Raw genomic sequence first — 23709 nt, 5'->3', positions numbered from 1 at the left:
GGTTTCCACGTGGCTTGAATGTGCTTGCAATGTTACCAACAAATAGTCTCATCTCAAAGGTCCTCCTTATTGCTCTAGTTGCGCCACAAATATGTGAACAAGTACGTACTTCTTTTCTTAGCCTATGGTGATTGGGCCAGGATGAACCAGCCTTTGGTGATTAGACACATACGCCCACTTTCCGAGCACACTAAAAAGATGACGACGATCGAGGGCCTCTGATTGATTGCAAGAACTCCGAAGATAGCTTACTTCGACTGAGTGCTTGTGTGTGTGTGTACATATAGAGAGAGAGGGGGAGAGCGAGCCAGACATACACACGATGATGTTGTTGGCCAGAGGTGTCGTCTCCTCTCCCCTCTGCAGCGGGCAATGGCTCTCTTCGCCTCTCTCTATCCGCTCTCATTTTCTTCGCTCGCGTTTCATCTGCAACACCGTTCACAACAGCAAAAACCTTCACAGCCACCCCTCTCAATCCATGACGGTCATGGCCCAAAGCGACGGCACAGGTTATTTTCTCGTACCTTGCCTGCATTTTTCAACTTCTTGTGAAATTCTTTTCTTCCTGTGACATGTTTTACTGCACAGCCAAGACGGCAGCCACCACCCTTACCAACGTCGAGGATCTCATCAACTCCGTAGAAACCTTCATCTTCGATTGCGATGGTAAGAGACTTCATTCGGTTTGTAATATGTGCTTGCTAGTTGAGCTCAGAACCTGACAGTGAGCATTAGAGTATGTTTTTCGAAGCATGTCTTCAGACACATTATCTCATGACGAAGAGCTCAAGGTCTTTTGATGAATGCACATTTTACTTCATAAATCTTGTGCAACTGCACCTTCTGAGACAATTGTACAGCCGTACAGACATCTCTACCAGCTGGCAGGGGTTTTGGTCGGTTATCGCAAGGCAGCCAAGCTACATGATGCCTTCCCTGTGATGCCTGCTGTTTAGGCATGGTCACCCTTTCATCGGTACAAATCCCTTCCAGACGGGGGCCTATCCTGGTCCTACACCCTTTTCAGTTCTCATTTTTCATGTAGAAAGCAAAACAATACTTGATTATCCCTCTCTATCAGCGGACAGCAAAATCAGCCAGGGACATGACCCCTTTGTGGATCCTTGTACGCCAGGGGGTTCCTCAGGCAAACACATGGTGTGCAGAGAAACAATTTAACATAATCAAGTGGCCTCTTGACGAGCAGGGGGAGTGGCCCAAGTGACCCTATTGTTTACGGTGAGAGTGGACTATGGTAGGAACTGTGTTTGCACTCTGGGGGCAGGATGCACCAAGGGTTTGTCCACCCGCTTGGCCTTCTGTCCACCTCACTTTCCCGAACGTTGCCTTCTCCTGTTCAGATAGCCATAGATGAAGTTCTAGGGAGGACTGAGTTGCATATCAATAACAGTGATAAAGAGTCATTGCATGGAAACCCAAAGACACAAATCAGCATATTCCCAATAGATTCCCCTCACATCAAGTGAACTTGCAAGTACAACCTCTTATACCCTTGCAAATCTCCAATCTAGAGAGGCTATAACTTCCTACAAAAGAGAGTAAAAGCATCCTGGGCAATGACATGCTACTCTATCTTCATCTTGTGAAGTGGATTGAGTGTATGCTTCTCTTTGGTAGTTGTTTGTTGCTCCTCCCCTTGTAGGCTTTCAAAGGATGGGATGTGTGCCTATATATACATTGGTCTGTCTAATCAAACCCTTATTAGTGTCAGGTGAAGGAAACGGTCCTGGCAATTTCATACCTAGTGGTGGGGTTTTCAATAAATCCTTGGTTTCTCTCATAAGCATCATGCATGTCCTCCTTGAGAAGCTCCAACTGGAGGATTTCCCATGGTGGAGGACTTCCCATGGTGGGGATCTCTCAAGTCTTGTGTGTCCTTGTTTCCTGCTCTGTACATGCCTCTTTACCACAGCACTAGCCATGTAACTGCTGTGTGAATGCAGTTTCCTTGTCTTATCTGGCGTCTCTTGAGTTTATGTCTATGCCTCTATTTCGCGTAGGAATAATGCCACACTATGACTTGTCCAAGAGGCCCAAACCCCTCTCTAAGAAGTCAATGGAAGTTGGTTGTGATTTCATAGTATGTAGATGGGCTCCTTATTCTCAACCTCATGCATGCATATCACAAATTTGCCATTCTCATAGCTCTTAATTCTCTCATGTGATTTTTCCTAGTTCAAGCTTTAATGTGAAGTTTGGGTGATGACACCGTGATTTGATCCATGGAGATTTGAAGTGCACATAGCAAGTGAATTCCCATTTAGCCTACTGCCTGCTGTGAGCATAAGGAATCGATATTCATATAGGCTCATCCTTGAGGGTAGGTGTTAGAGAATAAGGTGGTTAATGTGAATATGCACACATTCATGCACATAAACACTGCACTAGGTCACAATGGTGAGGAAAAGCCCCCCACTGGCAGAGTATTTGCTTTACTGATATGAAAATAAAAATACAACAGCTGAATATTACTCTTTATTTACCTGTGATCTTAATGCTTTATCAAATGGTGAACCATTGGTATGTCCTCCAATGTGGCCCCAAATCTAGGACTACCAGCTAGTTGCATGCATTTTAACATTTTAACAGAGAAGAAAACACAGCGGGAAATTGGAACACACAAACTGCAAGCACTTCTTGTAAACCTATGTTTAATTCTATATTGCTATGTGTAACATACGTGTGGAAGTGTGATCATGATTAACACAAAGCAAGAAAAATTGCTAATCCTTCTTAACGTACAAACACATAGAAGACAAGAGATGTAACCCTAATCTACTGTATATTGCTGAATGCTCATATATGTTAAAATTACAGCAATGTGATAAGCTATGGTGGATCAAATGCTAGAATCAACATCATTAACAAAGTGATTAGCAAATAATTAAGATGTGATTAGTGAGTAATTAATAAACAGCTTAATGTAGGTATGGATAATAAAAAACCAGCAAATTCTCATTAGGCCAATGCCTCAATTTATAGAGTTTACATCCAAGCATCTAATCCCACTGATTTCTCCTTGATTCACTCCACCTCTTTTGCGTGATTCTCTAAGCATCTAATCCCACTGATTTCTCCTTGATTCTCTCCACCTCTCCCAGAATATCTCCACACTTCCCAGAATATCTCCACACCTCCTAAATCTTCTCATGCTACCTTTTATTCTCTCCCAATAGATTCTTCTCACCTTTTCACAGATTCTCTTACATTTACACATTCTCTTTTACAGCCTCTTGCCAAGGGCTTGTTCCCGCACACACCCAATTCACTTGTATATTTCAACACCTCCCCTCAAGTGAATACTCCTAGCACACCTGGATCCTATACCAAGTTTCCCTCTTACTTGATAGTCCGCGACGACCAGTGTCTAGCACACCTTCCCTCAAGTTAACTTAGCACACCTGGACCCTGTACCAAGTTTCTCTCTTACTTGATAGCCCGCGACCAGTGCCTTAAGTCCCTAAACTCATAGTCCGACACTCTCTCTCTCTCTATGTGTCCAAGGCTTACCTACAAGTACCCGCGACCTTGACTAAAGTGCTCACACATACATCTACCACGTGGCCTACATCATCGGTGGCTCAGAGGTGGTTTTACTTTGTCGGGGCAGGTTACATTGGGTTGTGGAGTCTCTCTCTCTCTCTCTCTCAGAAAAGATGATCCGACTCCACTTCCTTTAGAGCCTCCATGAAGTTTGCCGATATCGTTCCTTCTCCACTGGGTTTGCTATAGCAGTCTCTTGCCATGTGTCCTGGCTTTCCATAGCTGTGGCAAGTGCCTCCTCCTCGTCCTCGTCCTCGAGAGAATCCTCCTCGGGTGAAGAATGCTTTTTCTTCTCCTGCTGTTGAGTCGAGTCATTTCTTCTCTTCGCCTCTGCTCTCTTGCTCTAGTTGTCATGTGCATGAATTACCATGGACATTCTCTGGAGCTAGTCCAGAAGAGGGCAGCCAAAAAAAGAACATTAGAGCTAGGACTTGGAGCACAAGGTGCAGAAGAGGCCAGTGTGGACTTGGAGCAAAGCTTGGAGGGCATGAAGAAGATGCTGTCGGTTGCGACAAGAGCTGTTGGCTGTACAAGAACTGCTGTCGGCTGCTTACAAGAGTGGTCGGCTGAACCAGAGGGCGAGGCGACTGCATGAGCTACATTTATGAGTAAATTAAGCCAGTCGGCCAGCTCTCCTTGGGTCCAAAGGGGCCTATAAAAGGCACATGAGCTCATTGTTAAGATCATTCACTCCCATAAGGGGTGGGTCCTTAGGGTCCCTAGACTAGGACTGTTTTGGTGATGTTCACCTTTTCAAGAAGGCAGCCAAGGGCTATAGATTGTAGGTACCTTTTTGTACCATCAGAAATTTACTGAATTTCTAGCGTTTCTCTCTCTCTCTCTCTCTCTCTACTCTCCCATCTATCTGCGTTATGCATCAGCATGTTCTTAGTGGTGTTTAGGGCTGAAAGAAGACTCCCAGAGCTTCCACGTGTTACATTGGTATTAGAGCATCAGGCTCAGTAAAGCTAAACATTGATTCAGTCCCATATGATGGTGTACAGGCCCGAGGTACAGGAAAGTACATGGATACGAAGCCCAAGGCAAGGAACACAGAATCGGGAAGAGCTCCCAGGAGGTTTGTTGGTGGTGTTCCACAAAGCCAGAGGGGATGGCAGTCCTGTGAGCCAGATAGGTTCTCGGGCAACGGTCCCAAGGGAGGATTATCCTCCAAGGGGTGATGTGAGAGTGCCAGACTCATTTCTCAGGAATGAAGACGAAGACAGTGTTCGGAGTCAGGGCAAGAATGGATTGGGGACTGGATGGAATAGATGCATAGATATTATTCAGAGTCAGAGTGGTTTTGGAGACCGGGCTGGGTTTTTAGTGAAGGCTTGCCAGAGTTGGATGGATGACAGAGGGACTCCCGGAACAGAATGGGATGATGACAGTCATCCAAGGAAAAAGTTGGAATCCTGTCATCAAGTTTAGGAGAAGGTGCACGAATTGCCATGGACATTCTCTGGAGCTAGTCCAGAAGAGGGCAGCCAGAGAAAGAGCATTAGAGCTAGGACTTGGAGCACAAGGTGCAGAAGAGGCCACTGTGGACTTGGAGCAAGGCTTGGAGGGCATGAAGAAGATGCTGTCGGTTGACAAGAGCTGTTGGCTGTACAAGAACTGCTGTCGGCTGCTTACAAGAGTGGTCGGCTGAACCAGAGGGCAAGGCGACTGCATGCGCTACATTTATGAGTAAATTAAGCCAGTCGGCCAGCTCTCCTTGGGTCCAAAGGGGCCTATAAAAGGCACATGAGCTCATTGTTAAGATCATTCACTCCCATAAGGGGTGGGTCCTTAGGGTCCCTAGACTAGGACTGTTTTGGTGATGTTCACCTTTTCAAGAAGGCAGCCAAGGGCTGTAGACTGTAGGTACCTGTTTGTACCATCAGAAATATACTGAATTTCTACCGTTTCTCTCTCTCTCTCTCTCTACTCTCCCATCTGTCTTGCGTTATGCATCAGCATGTTCTTAGTGGTGTTTAGGGCTGAAAGAAGACTCCCACAGCTTCCGCGTGTTACATTGGTATTAGAGCATCAGGCTCAGTAAAGCTAAACACTGATTCAGTCCCATATGATGGTGTACAGGTCCAAGGTACAGGAAAGTACACGGATAGAAGCCCAAGGCAAGGAACACAGAATCGGGAAGAGCTTCCAGGAGGTTTGTTGGTGGTGTTCCACAAAGCCAGAGGGGATGGCAGTCCTGTGAGCCAGATAGGTTCTCGGGCAACGGTCCCAAGGGAGGATTATCCTCCAAGGGGTGATGTGAGAGTGCCAGACTCATTTCTCAGGAATGAAGACCAAGACAGTGTTCGGAGTCAGGGCAAGAATGGATCGGGGTCTGGATGGAATAGATGCATAGATATTATTCAGAGTCAGAGTGGTTTTGGAGACCGGGCTGGGTTTTCAGTGAAGGCTTGCCAGAGTTGGATGGATGACAGAGAGACTCCCGGAACAGAATGGGATGATGACAATCATCCAAGGAAAAAGTTGGAATCCCGTCATCAAGTTTAGGAGAAGGTGCATGAATTGCCATGGACATTCTCTGGAGCTAGTCCAGAAGAGGGCAGCCAGAAAAAGAGCATTAGAGCTAGACTTGGAGCACAAGGTGCAGAAGAGGCCACTGTGGACTTGGAGCAAGGCTGGAGGGCATGAAGAAGATGCTGTCGGTTGCGACAAGAGCTGTTGGCTGTACAAGAACTGCTGTCGGCTGCTTACAAGAGTGGTCAGCTGAACCAGAGGGCAAGGCGACTGCATGCGCTACATTTATGAGTAAATTAAGCCAGTCGGCCAGCTCTCCTTGGGTCCAAAGGGGCCTATAAAAGGCACATGAGCTCATTGTTAAGATCATTCACTCCCATAAGGGGTGGGTCCTTAGGGTCCCTAGACTAGGACTGTTTTGGTCTCGGTTTGCAGGAAACGTGGGATGAAGGCGTGGAAACGTCGTTTCCACGTTTCCCCACTAGCTAGCTGTTACGACCCTGTGTTTTTCTCTGGACAAGATGCAGGTGTGCACGGGGACATGGTGGACAGTGTGAATGGCATCAGGTGGGAGTGAAGATGGAAGCCCATGTGTGGACAACCCCAAGTGTGAAGGGGGCCAAGTGATTAAAGTCTCTCATAACCCATGGGGACAAAGGGTTTTGGTGGGGACAAAGGTTTAAAAACCTTCAAAAGTTATAAAGCCCTTCATTAAAGAAAAACGTGGCCCTTAAGCTATTTTGGGGCCACGTGTGCTTTTTGGGGAAAGAGGAAGGCTGGCGGGCAGCGCATGAGAGAGGAGAGCTTTTCTGGAAACAGGGCGCATACAAGCTGCTGGCGTGGAGAGAGGAGAGCTTGTCTGGAAACAGGGCGCATACAGGCTGCTGGCGTGGAGAGAGGAGAGCTTTTCTGGAAACAGGGCGCATACAGGCTGCTGGCTGGAGAGCTTTTCTGAAAACAGGCAGGCTGCAGGGCTGCGCTTCAGCTTTCTCTTGTTTTTTGGAGAGAGTTGCAAGCAGGCAAAGCTGTTGTGTATGCAGGCGCAGCTGAATTCAGGCTCTGAACTGATTCTTGAAGAGGGAAGCTACTGGCTGGTGTGTTGCACAATAGGACAGAAACACAGATCCTTTTTCTTCTCTCTCTTTGGCTTTTTGGAGGATAAGCTGGCTGCTGTGCTGCAGAGTACACAGGCGCCTGCAGGTTCTTTCTTTTCTTCCTCTCTCCTTTGCTTTTGGCAAGAAGATGGTTGTCAGTTGGGAAGTGTGAGTTGTGAGAAGGGAACACAAGGCTGGACAGCAGGTTCTCTCACAAGTATTCTCCCTCTTCCGGCTGCAAGACAAGAGGACAAGACAATTCGGGGCTTTTCCTCGAGTCTTTTCTTCCTTGTGGAAAGCGACATAAAGACTGTAAGTCTCTCTTTCTTTGTGAGCAAGTGGGACTGCAGGTGATGTCTTTCGGAGTCTCTCTTTTCACTGGCTCAAGACTGTTCTAGAGTGGTTCTCTCTAGCCCTTTGTGAGAGGAAGGGTTTGGCAGTTCAGAGGGTGGAAACATGACAATTTATGGGCTGTTTTTGTTTGGTTGCAAATTCAGCTATGTGCTTGGGTTTTTGGCTGCAAGTACAGGTTATTTGGTTATGTTTCTTGGCATGGGAGTGAAGCAAGCTCGCATGGCTGCGTGCTCATGGTGCAGATTGTTTTTCTCTTGCTAGAAAGGAACAGTGGGACCTACAGTTATGAGCATCTCTATGTTGCCAGATGTTTCATGAGGGAACAGGTAACTAGATGCATGGAAACAGAACAGGAGTTTCAAAGGGAAACAGGCCTAAGGGTTTTCATGTGGAAACAGGTCGTAGGTTTTCTCGAAGAGACATGTTTTTGGGTTTCTCCAGGAGATAGGTCACATGCAGGCAGAAGGTACAGGAGTGGACACATGTTTGGTACAGCCTTGCTACTGATAGGACAAGGGACAGGGAATCCATGACAGAGATGGATAGTACCCTTGGAAGGTAGAGAGGGTTTGTACAGGTGTGTCAACTGTATGGTATGCTGTGCTGTGATGCGAGTTCTCTTTTGAGAGACAGTTTGGGAGTCTGTGTTGTGATACAGGAGCACTGGATGTGTCAGGGTGTGATGCTGTCATAGTGTGAGAGGCTATGGATGGTTGTGGCAGCCTTGATCATGGGAGAAAGCTTCTGTATGCAGACTCAATGTGAGAGAGTCTTTTGATATGAACAATGGCTGGACTTGTTTGTGGATGCCGCGTGGACAAGAAGCCAGATGCAGGTTCTTTGCAGGCTTCAGGAGTTCTACTGGGACGGCTGAGTTTCCAGCCTTATATTGTAATCAAAGCTCTTTTAATCAATTAAAGAAATACCGCAAGGGGCGCCACTGCGATTTGGGGCCAATCGGTGTCCGTGTACTATTTGCAGGAGCACTCTAGCTCCCCCTATTTGTTTTCCTTTTCTAGGTCCTCAATGGTGTTGAAGTGTTTTATGTGCGAGTGTTTGTTTCACCGCCCTTTGCTATTTGAAGGCCGGTTTACAAGGTTCCGTTTGCCGGGACACATCGTCAACTTTCTCAAGGAGGCGAGTCCGTGGTTGCTTTGGTCGGGACAATCGCCAACTTTCCTAAGGGGGCGAGCTCGTGGTTGTCTTATGAAAGTCACATCAAAAGCTTCAACATGAGGAAAGTGAAAAGGAAGTGCAGGACACAGTACAGGATTTTGTGTCTTTGCCTATATGAGGTGAAGAGCAAGAGCTGAAGATGAAGCTGAGGAGAAAAGACACCAAGGACAAGAAGTAGTCGGCCAGGAACAAGACGCAGTTGAAGTGTTATGGTGCAGGAGATGCGTTGAAGGCTATGGCTTTCGACAGTTTGTCACCAGTGGTATCTTCATAGAGGCTTCATGGGTTCGGAAGACAGTTTCCTTCTATGTTTAGCAGTGGTGATCTACTATGCTTCATCGAGGTCTTGTGCTTACCACTTGGGTGGCGTGCAAGCAAGTTTTGGGTGCCTGAGGATGTATCAGATGAGGCTCAGATGGAAGTGGAGGAACTTGACGAGGTTCTTATTCCTGAGCAGATACTGGCACATTAGGTACAGGGTAAGGTTTCCCGTCGCTATCCTGTGAAGTTCAAGAGCTGTTCACTGATGGATCAAAGTGGATGGAGGAGGTTCACTGATGGATGCGAAGTGGATGGAGGAGGGTGACTTAGCAGATTCACCTCAGGAGTTGCAGCTTTATCTTGATGCCTATGAGTTGGAGTCGACTCTTGTTACGGCTCATTCAGGTTTAGCAGAGCATAGGTCTGGAGCATTGCCTGATGCTCAAGAGGGGGGTAGCACCTCCGCTCCCTTGTTGTTACAGACAGGCTCATTTGTTCTCTAGGAGTCACTTGGTGACATCTTTGTATTCACCCGAAGGTACTGAGGCTGACAGTACATCTGCTTATGGGACTTCTATGATATTGTGTTCTAGACACATGAGATGGTGGTTGAGTATGGTTCACAGTCGCACGCACCTGGAACCCTAACTGCAACTATGGATAACTCTATGGAGGACATAAGTCTTGCGAGCAGTCCTAGAGTTGGTTTGATTCATGGAAATATGGATCGAACTCTGTTTGTGCATGTATGCATACACTTTTTGAGGTAGAGGTATTTTTGTATTCTGGTGCCATTGGATCCTGGTACCATTGAGAATACATTGGGAAATACTCTGCATTGTGTCATGTGCTGCATGTATGTTGGTATGATACATCAAGTGCTTTATTATGTTCATGGATGCACCACTGGGTGTAACTCCTGCGGGATGGCCATGAGAACATATGTGGGAAAGTACTTGGTAGATGTAGTGTTTGGATGCATTGAATGCTTTCATATGCTCATGTTTTACCATCAGTCGTGGGTCCTGCGGGATGCCCATGGGCGTAAGGCTTGCGAGCAGCCCTTAGACTGTTACTTTGGAGTAGGTAGAGCATTTTGAGGAGCATATTGTTTGCGAATGCATGTGTGTGTCATGCATATGTGTGCCATATGTAGAATGATGCATGGTTTTGTTTTTGGCTAACACAGGTAACGTGTTTCCATTTGGTTTTAGACTTTTGCTGTAGGTTCTGAAGGAACAAGCAAGAGGACAGTGTGGCTTATTGTGCAGGATGATTGTTCTATCATCCAGATGCATTGGAACGCCATTGTTTTTGCCATACGGGGTGTCTTTGCTCATAAGATGGTTTACTGTGCCATTGAGTGCAATCGAGGACGCTTGCCATTTTTCAAGAGGGGGGTATGTTACGACCCTGTGTTTTTCTCTGGACAAGATGCAGGTGTGCACGGGGACATGGTGGACAGTGTGAATGGCATCAGGTGGGAGTGAAGATGGAAGCCCATGTGTGGACAACCCCAAGTGTGAAGGGGGCCAAGTGATTAAAGTCTCTCATAACCCATGGGGACAAAGGGTTTTGGTGGGGACAAAGGTTTAAAAACCTTCAAAAGTTATAAAGCCCTTCATTAAAGAAAAACGTGGCCCTTAAGCTATTTTGGGGCCACGTGTGCTTTTTGGGGAAAGAGGAAGGCTGGCGGGCAGCGCATGAGAGAGGAGAGCTTTTCTGGAAACAGGGCGCATACAAGCTGCTGGCGTGGAGAGAGGAGAGCTTGTCTGGAAACAGGGCGCATACAGGCTGCTGGCGTGGAGAGAGGAGAGCTTTTCTGGAAACAGGGCGCATACAGGCTGCTGGCTGGAGAGCTTTTCTGAAAACAGGCAGGCTGCAGGGCTGCGCTTCAGCTTTCTCTTGTTTTTTGGAGAGAGTTGCAAGCAGGCAAAGCTGTTGTGTATGCAGGCGCAGCTGAATTCAGGCTCTGAACTGATTCTTGAAGAGGGAAGCTACTGGCTGGTGTGTTGCACAATAGGACAGAAACACAGATCCTTTTTCTTCTCTCTCTTTGGCTTTTTGGAGGATAAGCTGGCTGCTGTGCTGCAGAGTACACAGGCGCCTGCAGGTTCTTTCTTTTCTTCCTCTCTCCTTTGCTTTTGGCAAGAAGATGGTTGTCAGTTGGGAAGTGTGAGTTGTGAGAAGGGAACACAAGGCTGGACAGCAGGTTCTCTCACAAGTATTCTCCCTCTTCCGGCTGCAAGACAAGAGGACAAGACAATTCGGGGCTTTTCCTCGAGTCTTTTCTTCCTTGTGGAAAGCGACATAAAGACTGTAAGTCTCTCTTTCTTTGTGAGCAAGTGGGACTGCAGGTGATGTCTTTCGGAGTCTCTCTTTTCACTGGCTCAAGACTGTTCTAGAGTGGTTCTCTCTAGCCCTTTGTGAGAGGAAGGGTTTGGCAGTTCAGAGGGTGGAAACATGACAATTTATGGGCTGTTTTTGTTTGGTTGCAAATTCAGCTATGTGCTTGGGTTTTTGGCTGCAAGTACAGGTTATTTGGTTATGTTTCTTGGCATGGGAGTGAAGCAAGCTCGCATGGCTGCGTGCTCATGGTGCAGATTGTTTTTCTCTTGCTAGAAAGGAACAGTGGGACCTACAGTTATGAGCATCTCTATGTTGCCAGATGTTTCATGAGGGAACAGGTAACTAGATGCATGGAAACAGAACAGGAGTTTCAAAGGGAAACAGGCCTAAGGGTTTTCATGTGGAAACAGGTCGTAGGTTTTCTCGAAGAGACATGTTTTTGGGTTTCTCCAGGAGATAGGTCACATGCAGGCAGAAGGTACAGGAGTGGACACATGTTTGGTACAGCCTTGCTACTGATAGGACAAGGGACAGGGAATCCATGACAGAGATGGATAGTACCCTTGGAAGGTAGAGAGGGTTTGTACAGGTGTGTCAACTGTATGGTATGCTGTGCTGTGATGCGAGTTCTCTTTTGAGAGACAGTTTGGGAGTCTGTGTTGTGATACAGGAGCACTGGATGTGTCAGGGTGTGATGCTGTCATAGTGTGAGAGGCTATGGATGGTTGTGGCAGCCTTGATCATGGGAGAAAGCTTCTGTATGCAGACTCAATGTGAGAGAGTCTTTTGATATGAACAATGGCTGGACTTGTTTGTGGATGCCGCGTGGACAAGAAGCCAGATGCAGGTTCTTTGCAGGCTTCAGGAGTTCTACTGGGACGGCTGAGTTTCCAGCCTTATATTGTAATCAAAGCTCTTTTAATCAATTAAAGAAATACCGCAAGGGGCGCCACTGCGATTTGGGGCCAATCGGTGTCCGTGTACTATTTGCAGGAGCACTCTAGCTCCCCCTATTTGTTTTCCTTTTCTAGGTCCTCAATGGTGTTGAAGTGTTTTATGTGCGAGTGTTTGTTTCACCGCCCTTTGCTATTTGAAGGCCGGTTTACACTAGCCGTTTCCTATAGCGGGAAACGGCTGGGAAACGGTTGTTTTTAGTGTTCTATTTAAAAGACACGTGGCAGGCCAATAAGCGAAAAGAACTGCTGCGAATTTAAAAAAAAAACGAACGGGGCCCAATATTCATAACAAACGATTCGCCTCCCTGCATAGACTCTGCACAGAGTTAATGAACCCACAAGCCCACAGTGCGCCAGAGCATTCCACGCTACACTTTCTGCAGATTTATCGTGACCCTTGAAAACGAGGAGCCCGTTTTTTTAAAAAGCCCGTTTGTGGATTTTTTTTAAAAAGCACCGTTTTAATAAAATTAGAAAAAAGAAAAGTTAGCCGAGCCTGCAACGTTGAGAAACTTAGGCGCACACAGCTCTCTCTCCTTCCCCCTCTCTCTCTCTCTTTCCCCTCTTCCCACCCCTTTCCATGCAAGCACAGGAGGAGCCCCCTTGCCTTTGCTTAAACTGTGCACCCCAACCTCCTTGCATTTGCTTTAACTGTGCGCCAAGAAGGATCATTTCGAGCCTTGCAAATGTCCCCTTGATCCTAAATACCACCTTACTCTCGCAGATGCTATTCGCCATAGAGCCTTAAAATGCAAATGCATCAATTCAGTTTCTGTCCCTGAGTGGCTTTGTTCGAAACAGCTTCAATTGGAGCAAACTCGCAGGCTTAGAAGGAGAAGAGCCCCTCTTTTTTGCTAACTTCCAATTTCAACCATGTTCTCTTCTTCTTCTTCTTCTGTGGTCCCCCTAATCACGCCCTTCAAGCCTAAAGCACCTCATGCTCCCGAGCCATTGTGGAAGTATGTGACTGAGAATGCAGCATTCGGAAAGGGGGGCAGCAAGAAATGGGAATGTTCTTTTTGCAAAACAAATTTTGCAGGCTCCTATCCACGAGTACGGGCCCATTTACTCGGCATCAAGAACCAAGGCATCCAAGTGTGCTGCAAGGTGTCGACTGAAAATCGAGCAAACATGACTCGAGAAGACCATGAGAGCGCTATCAAGAAGCAAAAGACTGGCAACAATCTAGTCAACAAGAAGCCTACAATGCAACCGTCCGTGGAAGGTATGTTCAAGAATGCATCTCGAGAGGAAGTAGATGAGGCCGTTGCTCGATGCTTTTATGCATGTGGTATGCCGTTTTTTTATGCACGGTCTCCTTATTTTCATGACATGGTGGGTGCAATAGCGTCTTTTGGTAAGGGTTACAAAGCCCCAAACTATGAGAAGCTTCGCACCACACTCTTGGACAAGGCAAAAGACAGGGTTTGCAGTCGTCTCTCGGGGGTAGAGGCTTCATGGCCACACTTTGGGTGCTCCATTGTGTTTGATGGATGGACAGACACCGCAAAGAGGCCCTTGATTAATTTTATTGTCTCCAGTGCTCGAGGTGTGGTATTCAAGAGATCCATCGATACATCCGGGAGCCAAAAAACTGGGGAGTTTATTGCCTCTGCTCTTTTGGACATCATTAGGGAGGTCGGTGTGGACAATGTGGTGCAAGTAATTATGGATAGTGCTGCCAATTGCAAGCTTGCAGGTCACTTGGTGGAGCAAGCATATCCCCATATTTTTTGGACACCATGTGCCACTCATTGCTTGAATCTTCTACTGAAGGACTTGGTCCTAATCGAGTGGATGGATCGAGCTATCACCCAAGGCAAAGAAGTCCAGCAGTTCATTTCGAATCATGATGCAACAAGGGCCATGTTCAGCAAACACTCCAAGCTCAAGCTCATTAGGCCAGGTGATACTCGATTTGCTTCAAACTTCATGATGTTGCAGAGATTGGTGAAGGTGAAGAGTCCCTTGAAGCAGCTAGTCACAAGCGAGGAGTGGGATGCATGGAAGAGAAACAACGAGTATGCTTTGGACATAGAGATGCAACTCTTGTCTACTCCTTTTTGGGAGGACATAGAGAAGTATGTCAAGGTCTTGTGGCCGGTCATGGCAATGCTTCGTATGGTGGATAGAGATGAACCGGTCATGGGTACGGTTATGATGAGGGCATTGATCAGATGCTAGAGAAAATCAAGGAGATATTGAAAGAATACATAGATGGCAACGACGAGTACGAGGAGATTCGGGTACTTGCACAAGAGCGTTGGGAAATGCTTCATTCTCCTCTTCATGCAACAGCTTATGTCCTCAACCCAATGTGGTTTATGAAGCGACCATACAAGGACAAGGATGTGATGAAAGGGTGGAGAAAGACGTTGGATAGGGTGGGCAAAGATGAAGATGAGAAGACAGAGTACAAAGCACAATTGTCACAGTACATTGGACTACAGGGGGATTTTGCAGAGTCTTCAGCTTTAGCGGACATGCAAAAGCTTTCTCCTATTGCATGGTGGGAGAACTATGGTACAGGTACTCCTATGTTACAGAGATTGGCTATTCGTGTCTTATCTCAAGTATCTAGCGCTTCAGCATGTGAGAGAAATTGGTCCACCTATGGCTTCATACATTCCATGAAGCGGAACCGGCTGGGTCATACGAAGGCAGATGACTTGGTCTTTGTGCACAGTAATCTTAGGCTCATATCACGGAAAGAGCCCTCGTATTCTTCAGGTCCATGCCAGGCATGGGATGTATTAGAGGAGGATTCTATATATGAGTGTTTTGAGGATCAGTTTGAAGATGAAGGCGTACTTCCCATGTAAACAAGTTCTATCTTGTAGAATGATTGATTAATGAAATTCAGCCATGATGGTCTTCCATTGTTCTGCTTTGTTTTTCATCTTTTAATGGTGCTTACCGATCAATAATTGAATTTGTACATGTACTTTAATTTTTTTGTAAAAAGATATATTTGTACTTCTGTTTTTTTACCTTAAACTTGATGAGCCTACCCCCGACGTTTCCTAGTAATTGAGTTTGGCGTTTCCAAACGTTTCCCGGGTCTTGCCGTTTCCTACCAGGAAACGTTTCCTGCAACCCAGGTTTTGGTGATGTTCACCTTTTCAAGAAGGCAGCCAAGGGCTGTAGATTGTAGGTACCTTTTTGTACCATCAGAAATATATTGGATTTGTAGCGTTTCTCTCTCTCTCTCTCTCTCTCTACTCTCCCATCTGTCTGCGTTATGCATCACCATGTTCTTAGTGGTGTTTAGGGCTAAAAGAAGACTCCCACAGCTTCCGCGTGTTACATTGGTATTAGAGCATCAGGCTCAGTAAAGCTAAACACTGATTCAGTCCCATATAATGGTGTACAGGTCCAAGGTACAGGAAAGTACACGGATACGAAGCCCAAGGCAAGGAACACAGAATCGGGAAGAGCTCCCAGGAGGTTTGTTGGTGGTGTTCCACAAAGCCAGAGGGGATGGCAGTCCTGTGAGCCAGATAGGTTCTCGGGCAACGGTCCCAAGGGAGGATTATCCTCCAAGGGGTGATGCGAGAGTGCCAGACTCATTTCTCAGGAATGAAGACCAAGACAGTGTTCGGAGTCAGGGCAAGAATGGATTGGAGACTGGATGGAATAGATGCATAGATATTATTTAGAGTCAGAGTGGTTTTGGAGACCGGGCTGGGTTTTCAGTGAAGGCTTGCCAGAGTTGGATGGATGACAGAGGGACTCCCGGAACAGAATGGGATGATGACAGCCATCCAAGGAAAAAGTTGGAATCCCGTCATCAAGTTTAGGAGAAGGGGATGTCATGTGCATGAATTGCCATGGACATTCTCTGGAGCTAGTCCAGAAGAGGGCAGCCAGAAAAAGAGCATTAGAGCTAGGACTTGGAGCACAAGGTGCAGAAGAGGCCAGTGTGGACTTGGAGCAAGGCTTGGAGGCCATGGAGAAGATGCTGTCGGTTGCGACAAGAGCTGTTGGCTGTACAAGAATTGCTGTCGGCTGCTTACAAGAGTGGTCGGCTGAACCAGAGGGCAAGGCGACTGCATGTGCTACATTTATGAGTAAATTAAGCCAGTCGGCCAGCTCTCCTTGGGTCCAAAGGGGCCTATCAAAAGCAACTGAGCTCATTGTTAAGATCATTCACTCCCATAAGGGGTGGGTCCTTAGGGTCCCTAGACTAGGACTGTTTTGGTGATGTTCACCTTTTCAAGAAGGCAAGCAAGGGCTGTAGATTGTAGGTACCTTTTGGTATCATTAGAAATATACTGAATTTCTAGCGTTTCTCTCTCTCTCTCTCTACTCTCCCATCTGTCTGCTTTATGCATCAGCATGTTCTTAGTGGTGTTTAGGGCTGAAAGAAGACTCCCACAGCTTCCGCGTGTTACATTGGTATTAGAGCATCAGGCTCAGTAAAGCTAAACATTGATTCAGTCCCATATGATGGTGTGCAGGTCCAAGGTACAGGAAAGTACACGGATACGAAGCCCAAGGCAAGGAACACAGAATCGGGAAGAGCTCCCAGGAGGTTTGTTGGTGGTGTTCCACAAAGCCAGAGGGGATCGCAGTCCTGTGAGCCAGATAGGTTCCCGGGCAACGGTCCCAAGGGAGGATTATCCTCTAAGGGGTGATGTGAGAGTGCTTGACTCATTTCTCAGGAATGAAGACGAAGACAGTGTTCGGAGTCAGGGCAAGAATGGATTGGGGACTGGATGGAATAGATGCATAGATATTATTCAGAGTTAGAGTGGTTTTGGAGATCGGGCTGGGTTTTCAGTGAAGGCTTGCCAGAGTTGGATGGATGACAGAGGGACTCTCGGAACAGAATGGGATGATACAGTCATCCAAGGAAAAAGTTGGAATCCCGTCATCAAGTTTAGGAGAAGGTGCATGAATTGCCATGGACATCCTCTGGAGCTAGTCCAGAAGAGGGCAGCCAGAAAAAGAGCATTAGAGCTAGGACTTGGAGCACAAGGTGCAAAATAGGCCAGTGTGGACTTGGAGCAAAGCTTGGAGGGCATGAAGAAGATGCTGTCGGTTGCGACAAGAGCTGTTGGCTGTACAAGAACTGCTGTCGGCTGCTTACAAGAGTGGTCGGCTGAACCAGAGGGCAAGGCGACTGCATGCGCTACATTTATGAGTAAATTAAGCCAGTCGGCCAGCTCTCCTTGGGTCCAAAGGGGCCTATAAAAGGCACATGAGCTCATTGTTAAGATTATTCACTCCCATAAGGGGTGGGTTCTTAGGGTCCCTAGACTAGGACTGTTTTGGTGATGTTCACCTTTTCAAGAAGACAGCCAAGGGCTGTAGATTGTAGGTATCTTTTTGTACCATCAGAAATATATTGAATTTCTAGCGTTTCTCTCTCAGTAGATCACCACAGCCGAGCTGGTAGCACTGATGGATGGAGACATATGGAGAGGCCCTTGGTTTCTATGATTTCCCGGATGATTAGGGCCAAGGCCTCCGTACCACATGATATTATCTGTGCAGAGATGGCTGCCCCCCCATTGGTAGTAGAGGCACTCACTCGATCAGTCTCCTTTATACATAGCACTTGGGCTCTCCCTAGAGACAGATATGCTCGCTTAGCCCTGGAGTCTTTACGACAGTTGGCATCACAGGGAGACGGATCATGTTGGTATGCACAGATGACAGCTTGGTTCGAGTTGCATGGCTTTAGTATGGAAAGGCTACCTCCATTTCAGTACTCCCTGGATGCACCCTCCCTCTCTCTCACACGGGCAGAGATTACCAGACTTATCAGGCAGGACTTGATTCAGCTGGACACTAGGAGGACATGGATACAGCCGACACAGGAGCTTGGTACGAAGATGGCTTTCTATAGAGATCATCTTCTCCAGCTCACGCAGGATGGGTTTGTGATTAGACCCAGCTACATGGATACTCATCTTTCTCATGGGGTACGGTGTGCTGTTGGTCAGATGCGCACATCCTCACACCAGCTAGAGATTGAGACTGGCAGATTCAGAGGAGTACCAGCTGAGGCCAGGATTTGTCAGCTATGCCAGATGGAGCCAGAGACAGAGTTACATTACATATGTCACTGTCCAGTATATTATGAGATACGAGGCCGTTTTCACTGCCTGTTTAGAGAGGGTTTCGGACCACTTTCTAGAGTCATGAGATACTAGGATCAGAGATGCCTCGGATTATACTTGCTGAAGCTTCGTAGACATAGAGAGGGTCTCTTGAGAGGGAGGGGATCAGAGAGGGAGAGACACCTACAGAGGCAGATTACAGACTTCTTTCGACCAGAGATTGAGCAGTCAGGCCAGCAGGCATTGTAGCTAGCCCCAGAGTATAGCCGCACTAGAGGTACACTGATTGATCGGGCTATAGAGCTGGGGCGGTCCAGGCGCCCCAAGATGAGAGGCCCATCTCGACACCGGCGGAGACTACAACAGAGGATCAGGACCATACTAGCACGGCATGGGAGACGTCCAGTCAGAGTACTCACCATGGAGGACATTGAGGATATCCGCCATCGACCGATGAGAGACTTCTTTGGATAGTGATGTGTATGATGCTTACCTTTGTTGCTGGAGTTTTCCTCCCAGATGTTATCCATTAGGAGCTCCTAGTACCGTACTTTTTCTCATAGTTATTTCAGTTTCAGTTAGTTGTTTTTAGCTTTTCTTACACAGACATTGTATCAGATCCACCAATTGTTGTAACCTTTTTGGTCTCATAGGTCATTTTGGCCTTTTGAAGACGTTAATATATCATTTCATTTCATTTCATTTCTCTCTCTCTCTCTACTCTCTCATTTGTCTGCGTTATGCATCAGCATGTTCTTAGTGGTGTTTAGGGCTGAAAGAAGACTCCTAGAGCTTCCGTGTGTTACACTAGTAGAGCTCCTTCTATCTCGTGTAGCTTCAATTCAGGTACATTCTTTAGTGTTGCTACAATATTTTCATATTCACCTTTGCCCACACTCTTCAGAAGCACTGCTAGTGCCTCATCATCTTCTACCTTTTTGCCAATAGCTGCCAGTTTTGCTTAATGCTTTTATATCTGTTCAAGTGTGTGATTAAAGGTTCACTTTTCTTTATATCCAATTTGTAGAATTGCATTAATAGATTTATCTTTGAATTTTTAGCTTGTGTGCCAAATAATTTATTGAGTTCATCCCATGCATCTTTTGTCCATGTTAAAATTACAGCAATGTGATGAGCTATGGTGGATCAAATGCTAGAATCAACATCATTAACAAAGTGATTAGTGAGTAATTAACTAATAGCTTAATGTAGGTATGGATAATAAAAAACCAGCAAATTCTCATTAGGCCAATGCCTCAATTTATAGAGTTTACATCCAAGCATCTAATCCCACTGATTTCTCCTTGATTCACTCCACCTCTTTTGCTTGATTCTCTCCACCTCTCCCAGAATATCTCCACACCTCCCAGAATATCTCCACACTTCCTAAATCTTCTCATGCTACCCTTTATTCTGTCCCAGTAGATTCTTCTCACCTTTTCATAGATTCTCTCACATTTACACATTCTCTTTTACAGCCTCTTGCCAAGGGCTTGTTCCCGCACACACCCTATTCACTTGTATATTTCAACAATATATACAATAGTTCTTGGATCTTAGATCTGATTCATGCGTACCGATCTACGATGCATATAGAAGGTTCTTGTCTTCGAGACCCCTTCACTTGCAGACTCAGGTTCATTTTCCTCTTGGCTACTGGTCGCCTTGGTTCATACCCATGGTGATATGTTTTTCTTACCTATAGGCCCTGTAGGCCGCCTTTCGCATGCACACTGATTGCTAAACGTTTCCAGGTTGGCTAGCACTCTACAGGTCTGAAAACATCACGAGACCCCTTCACTTGCAAACTCAGGTTCATTTTCCTCTTGGCTACTGGTCGCCTTGGTTCATACCCATGGTGATATGTTTTTCTTACCTATAGGCCCTGTAGGCCGCCTTTCGCACGCACACTGATTGCTAAACGTTTCCAGGTTGGCTAGCACTCTACAGGTCTGAAAACATCACGATAAACTTCATAAAACATGTTCGTACTGCTCCCTAAATTTATCCCATACACGGGGGCTTGTCTTGGGCAACTCTCGGCACCATTAGGATCGCCAAAACTAATCCAATCTGCCCATATTTGGCCGCTTACTTGAAGACTCCAGTTGTGTGAGGGCAAAAGGACGAAAGGACCAGATGTATGAGAGATCAGAGCAAAACAACACAGCATGAAATGGGTGAGTGAGTGTATATATAATGGTGAGTGAAAATATGTACAAGAGGTCCTTTGATGTGAGGTGAAGAAGACCAGTGCAGAAGTGTCATGTGCTAAGGTTTTACCCATGGACATGTCCTGAAGGAAGGGGCAGCCAGAAAAAGAGATTAGAACCAGGGATTTTGGAGCATGAAGTGCAGATTTGGCGAGTGTTGGACTAGGAGGAGGACACGGAAGACCTGTCGGTTGCAAGGTGTGCTGTCGACTGCAAGAAGGGCAGGTCGTGAAGAGATTTTGCAATATATGTCCAGTCGGCTGGCCGACCAGCAGTAGGCCAGCTCTCTAGTATGTCCAAAGGCCTATATAAGGCACTCATGGCTCATTGTGTTTTTCATTCACTCCCCCTTTCGGTGTGGGTCTAGACTAGGACTAGAATAGGTGTTCTACCTTTTCATGGAAGGCAACCCATTGTTGCAAGAATCTATGTACCTTTTTGTACCATATGAAGATACTGAATTTCCAGCCATCTCTTTCTCTCTTCTCTCTCTTCTGTCTGCGTTTTTGCATCAGCATGTTCTAAGTGGTGTTTAGGGCTGAAAGAAGACTCTCAGAGCTTCCGCATGTAACATTGGTATCAGACCATCAGGCTTAGCAAGGCTAAACCCTGATTCAGTCCCATATGAAGGTGTACAGGTCCAAGGTACAGGAAAGTGCATAGGTACGAAGCCCAAGGCAAGGAACACAAGATCGAGAAGAGCTCCCAGGAGGTTGGTTGGTGGTGTTCCACAAAGCCCAAAGGGGATGGCAGTCCTGTGAGCCAGGAAAGGCTCTCGAGCAACGGTTCCAAGGGAGGATGATCCTCCAAGGGGTGGAGTGAGAGCGCCAGACTCATTTCTCAGGAATGAAGACCAAGACGGTGTTCAGAGATAGGGCAGGAACGGATTGGGGAGTGGATGGAACAGATGCATAGATCGTATTCAGAGTTTGAGTGGTTTTGGAGAACGGGCCGGGTTTTAAGTGAAAAGGGTTGCCAAAGATGGATGGGATGATAGAGGGACTCCGGGAACAGAATGGGATGATGAGAGTCATCCAAGAACAAGTTGGAATCCCGTCATCAAGTTTAGCAGAGGGGGATGTCATGCACAAAGGTTTTGCCTATGGACATGTCCTGAAGCTAGTCCTGAAGGGGCAGCCAGAAAAAGAGATTAGAACTAGGGATTTTGGAGCATGAAGTGCAGATTTGTGAGTGTTGGACTAGGAGAAGGACAAGGAAGATCTGTCGACTGCAAGGTGTGCTGTCGGCTGCAAGAAGGGCAGGTCGTGAAGAGATTTTGCAATATATGTCCAATCGGCTGGCCGACCAGCAGTTGGCCAGCTCTCTAGTATGTCCAAAGGCCTATATAAGGCACTCATGGCTCATTGTGTTTTTCATTCACTCCCCCTTTGGGTGTGGGTCTAGACTAGGACTAGAATCCGCCTCTGCCGCCTTTTGAGTGCACCTTCCTCCTCTTTCCACACTTCTTTGTTGCCCCCCTGCTCTCTGCCCGGCTGGCGGCCATGCCCAGCTGCCCCGTCTCCTATGTGCTTATACTTGCCCCCCCCCCCCCCCCCCCTCCCCCCTTTTCCAGGTCAAGGACATATCGCTTTTTGGGGTTTTTTTAATCCTTGGCAAGTTTCGGCATCTTCTGGTCTTGAATCCCCAGGAAGACTCCATGGCAACCACTTTGTAATCCCAGATCGAGGCCGCCGTTCCTTGCCTCTCCTTTTCCAGACCATCCCCTTCGGGCTTTGTGGAACACCACCAACCAACCTCCTCGGAGCTCTTCCTGGTCTTGTGTTCCTTGTGTTGGGCTTCGTACCTGTGCACTTTCCTGTACCTTGGACCTGTATACCTTCATATGGAACTGAATCAGTGTTTAGCCTTGCTGAGCCTGATGCTCTGATACCAATGTTACATGCAGAAGCTCTGAGAGTCTTCTTTCAGCCCTAAACACCACTTAGAACATGCTGATGCAAAAATGCAGACAGAAGAGAGAGTAGAGAGAGAGAGATGGCTGGAACTTCAGTATATTCATATGGTACATAAATCCTTTGCAAAGGTACTAAAATACCTAAACAAACTCCTAGTTCTATGACCCCGCCAACAAGGGGCTGAATGACTAAAACAATGAGCAAACTTGCCTTTTATAGGTTGGAAAATATCTCATGGGCTGGCCGACTGCTGCTGGTCGGCTAGCTCCTGGACAAATAATTCACATAATGATGTGTCCCTCCACAAGATACTCCACAGAAAATGCTCCAAAAATCTGGTTCTGTTCTGATCTTCTCTTCTTTATCTTGTTGCCTCCTTAGGGTTAGCCTCTGTGAGAAGCATGTACATGTGTGTGCACATGACATCCCCTTTGCTAAACTTGATGACGGGATTCGAATCTGCTTCTTGGATGACTGTGATCATCCCATTCTCTTCCTGAAGTCCCTCTGTCATCCTTCCTACTCTGGCAACAATTTCCCTGAATGCCCGGCCCGGTCCCAAATCCACTCTAACTCTGAATAAGATCTGTGATCTGTTTCATCTAGTCCCCAATCCATTCCTGCCCTGTCTCTAAACACCGTCTTGGTCTTCATTCTTGAGAAATGAGTCTAGCACTCTCACTCCACCCCTTGCAGGATCATCCTTCCTTGGAACCGTTGCCCGAAAGCCTTTCTTCGCTCACAGGACTGCCATCCCCTTTGGGCTTTGTGGAACACCACCAACCAACCTCTTGGGAGCTCTTCCCGGTCTTGTGTTCCTTGCCTTGGGCTTCGTACCTGTTCACTTTCCTGTACCTTGGACCTGTACACCTTCATATGGGACTGAATCAGGGTTTAGCCTTGCTGAGCCTGATGCTCTGATACCAATGTTACATGCGGACACTCTGAGAGTCTTCTTTCAGCCCTAAACACCACTTAGAACATGCTGATGCAAAAACTCAAACATAAGAGAGAGAAGAGAGAAAGAGATGGCTGAAAACTCAGTATCTTCATATGGTACAAAAAGGTACATAGATTCTTGCAGCCATGGGCTGCCTTCCATGAAAAGGTAGAACACCTAGTCTAGTCCTAGTCTAGATCCACACCCAAAGGGGGAGTGAATGAAAAACACAATGAGCCATGAGTGCCTTATATAGGCCTTTGGACATACTAGAGAGCTGGCCGACTGCTGGTCGGCCAGCTGACTGGACATATATTGCAAAATCTCTTCACGACCTGCCCTT

The 23709-nt window shown here is 46.8% G+C and overlaps 1 protein-coding gene and 1 pseudogene across 2 annotated transcripts in view; both read left to right on the top strand.

Annotated features, from left to right (window-relative positions):
* The first annotated feature begins 189 nt into the window (after positions 1-189).
* The window catches only part of LOC147629581 (phosphoglycolate phosphatase 1A, chloroplastic-like), a 110252-nt gene continuing 86732 nt past the window's right edge, over positions 190-23709 (top strand). For both annotated transcript variants that reach the window (XM_086811080.1, XM_086811081.1), the window contains exons 1-2: positions 190-509; positions 589-666. In XM_086811080.1, coding sequence (XP_086667206.1) covers positions 323-509; positions 589-666 — 265 coding nt within the window. In that variant the 5' untranslated portion in view covers positions 190-322. The remainder of the gene's footprint in view (positions 510-588; positions 667-23709) is intronic.
* Positions 12890-15218, top strand: LOC147629583 (uncharacterized; annotated as a pseudogene).

This window comes from Cibotium barometz, chromosome 17, assembly GCF_041138505.1.
Source record: "Cibotium barometz isolate CiBa-2024 chromosome 17, ASM4113850v1, whole genome shotgun sequence".
NCBI classification, from domain to species: Eukaryota; Viridiplantae; Streptophyta; class Polypodiopsida; order Cyatheales; family Cibotiaceae; genus Cibotium; species Cibotium barometz.
Note: the sequence above shows the minus strand (reverse complement) of the source record. Positions and strands in the feature narration are given on the sequence as shown.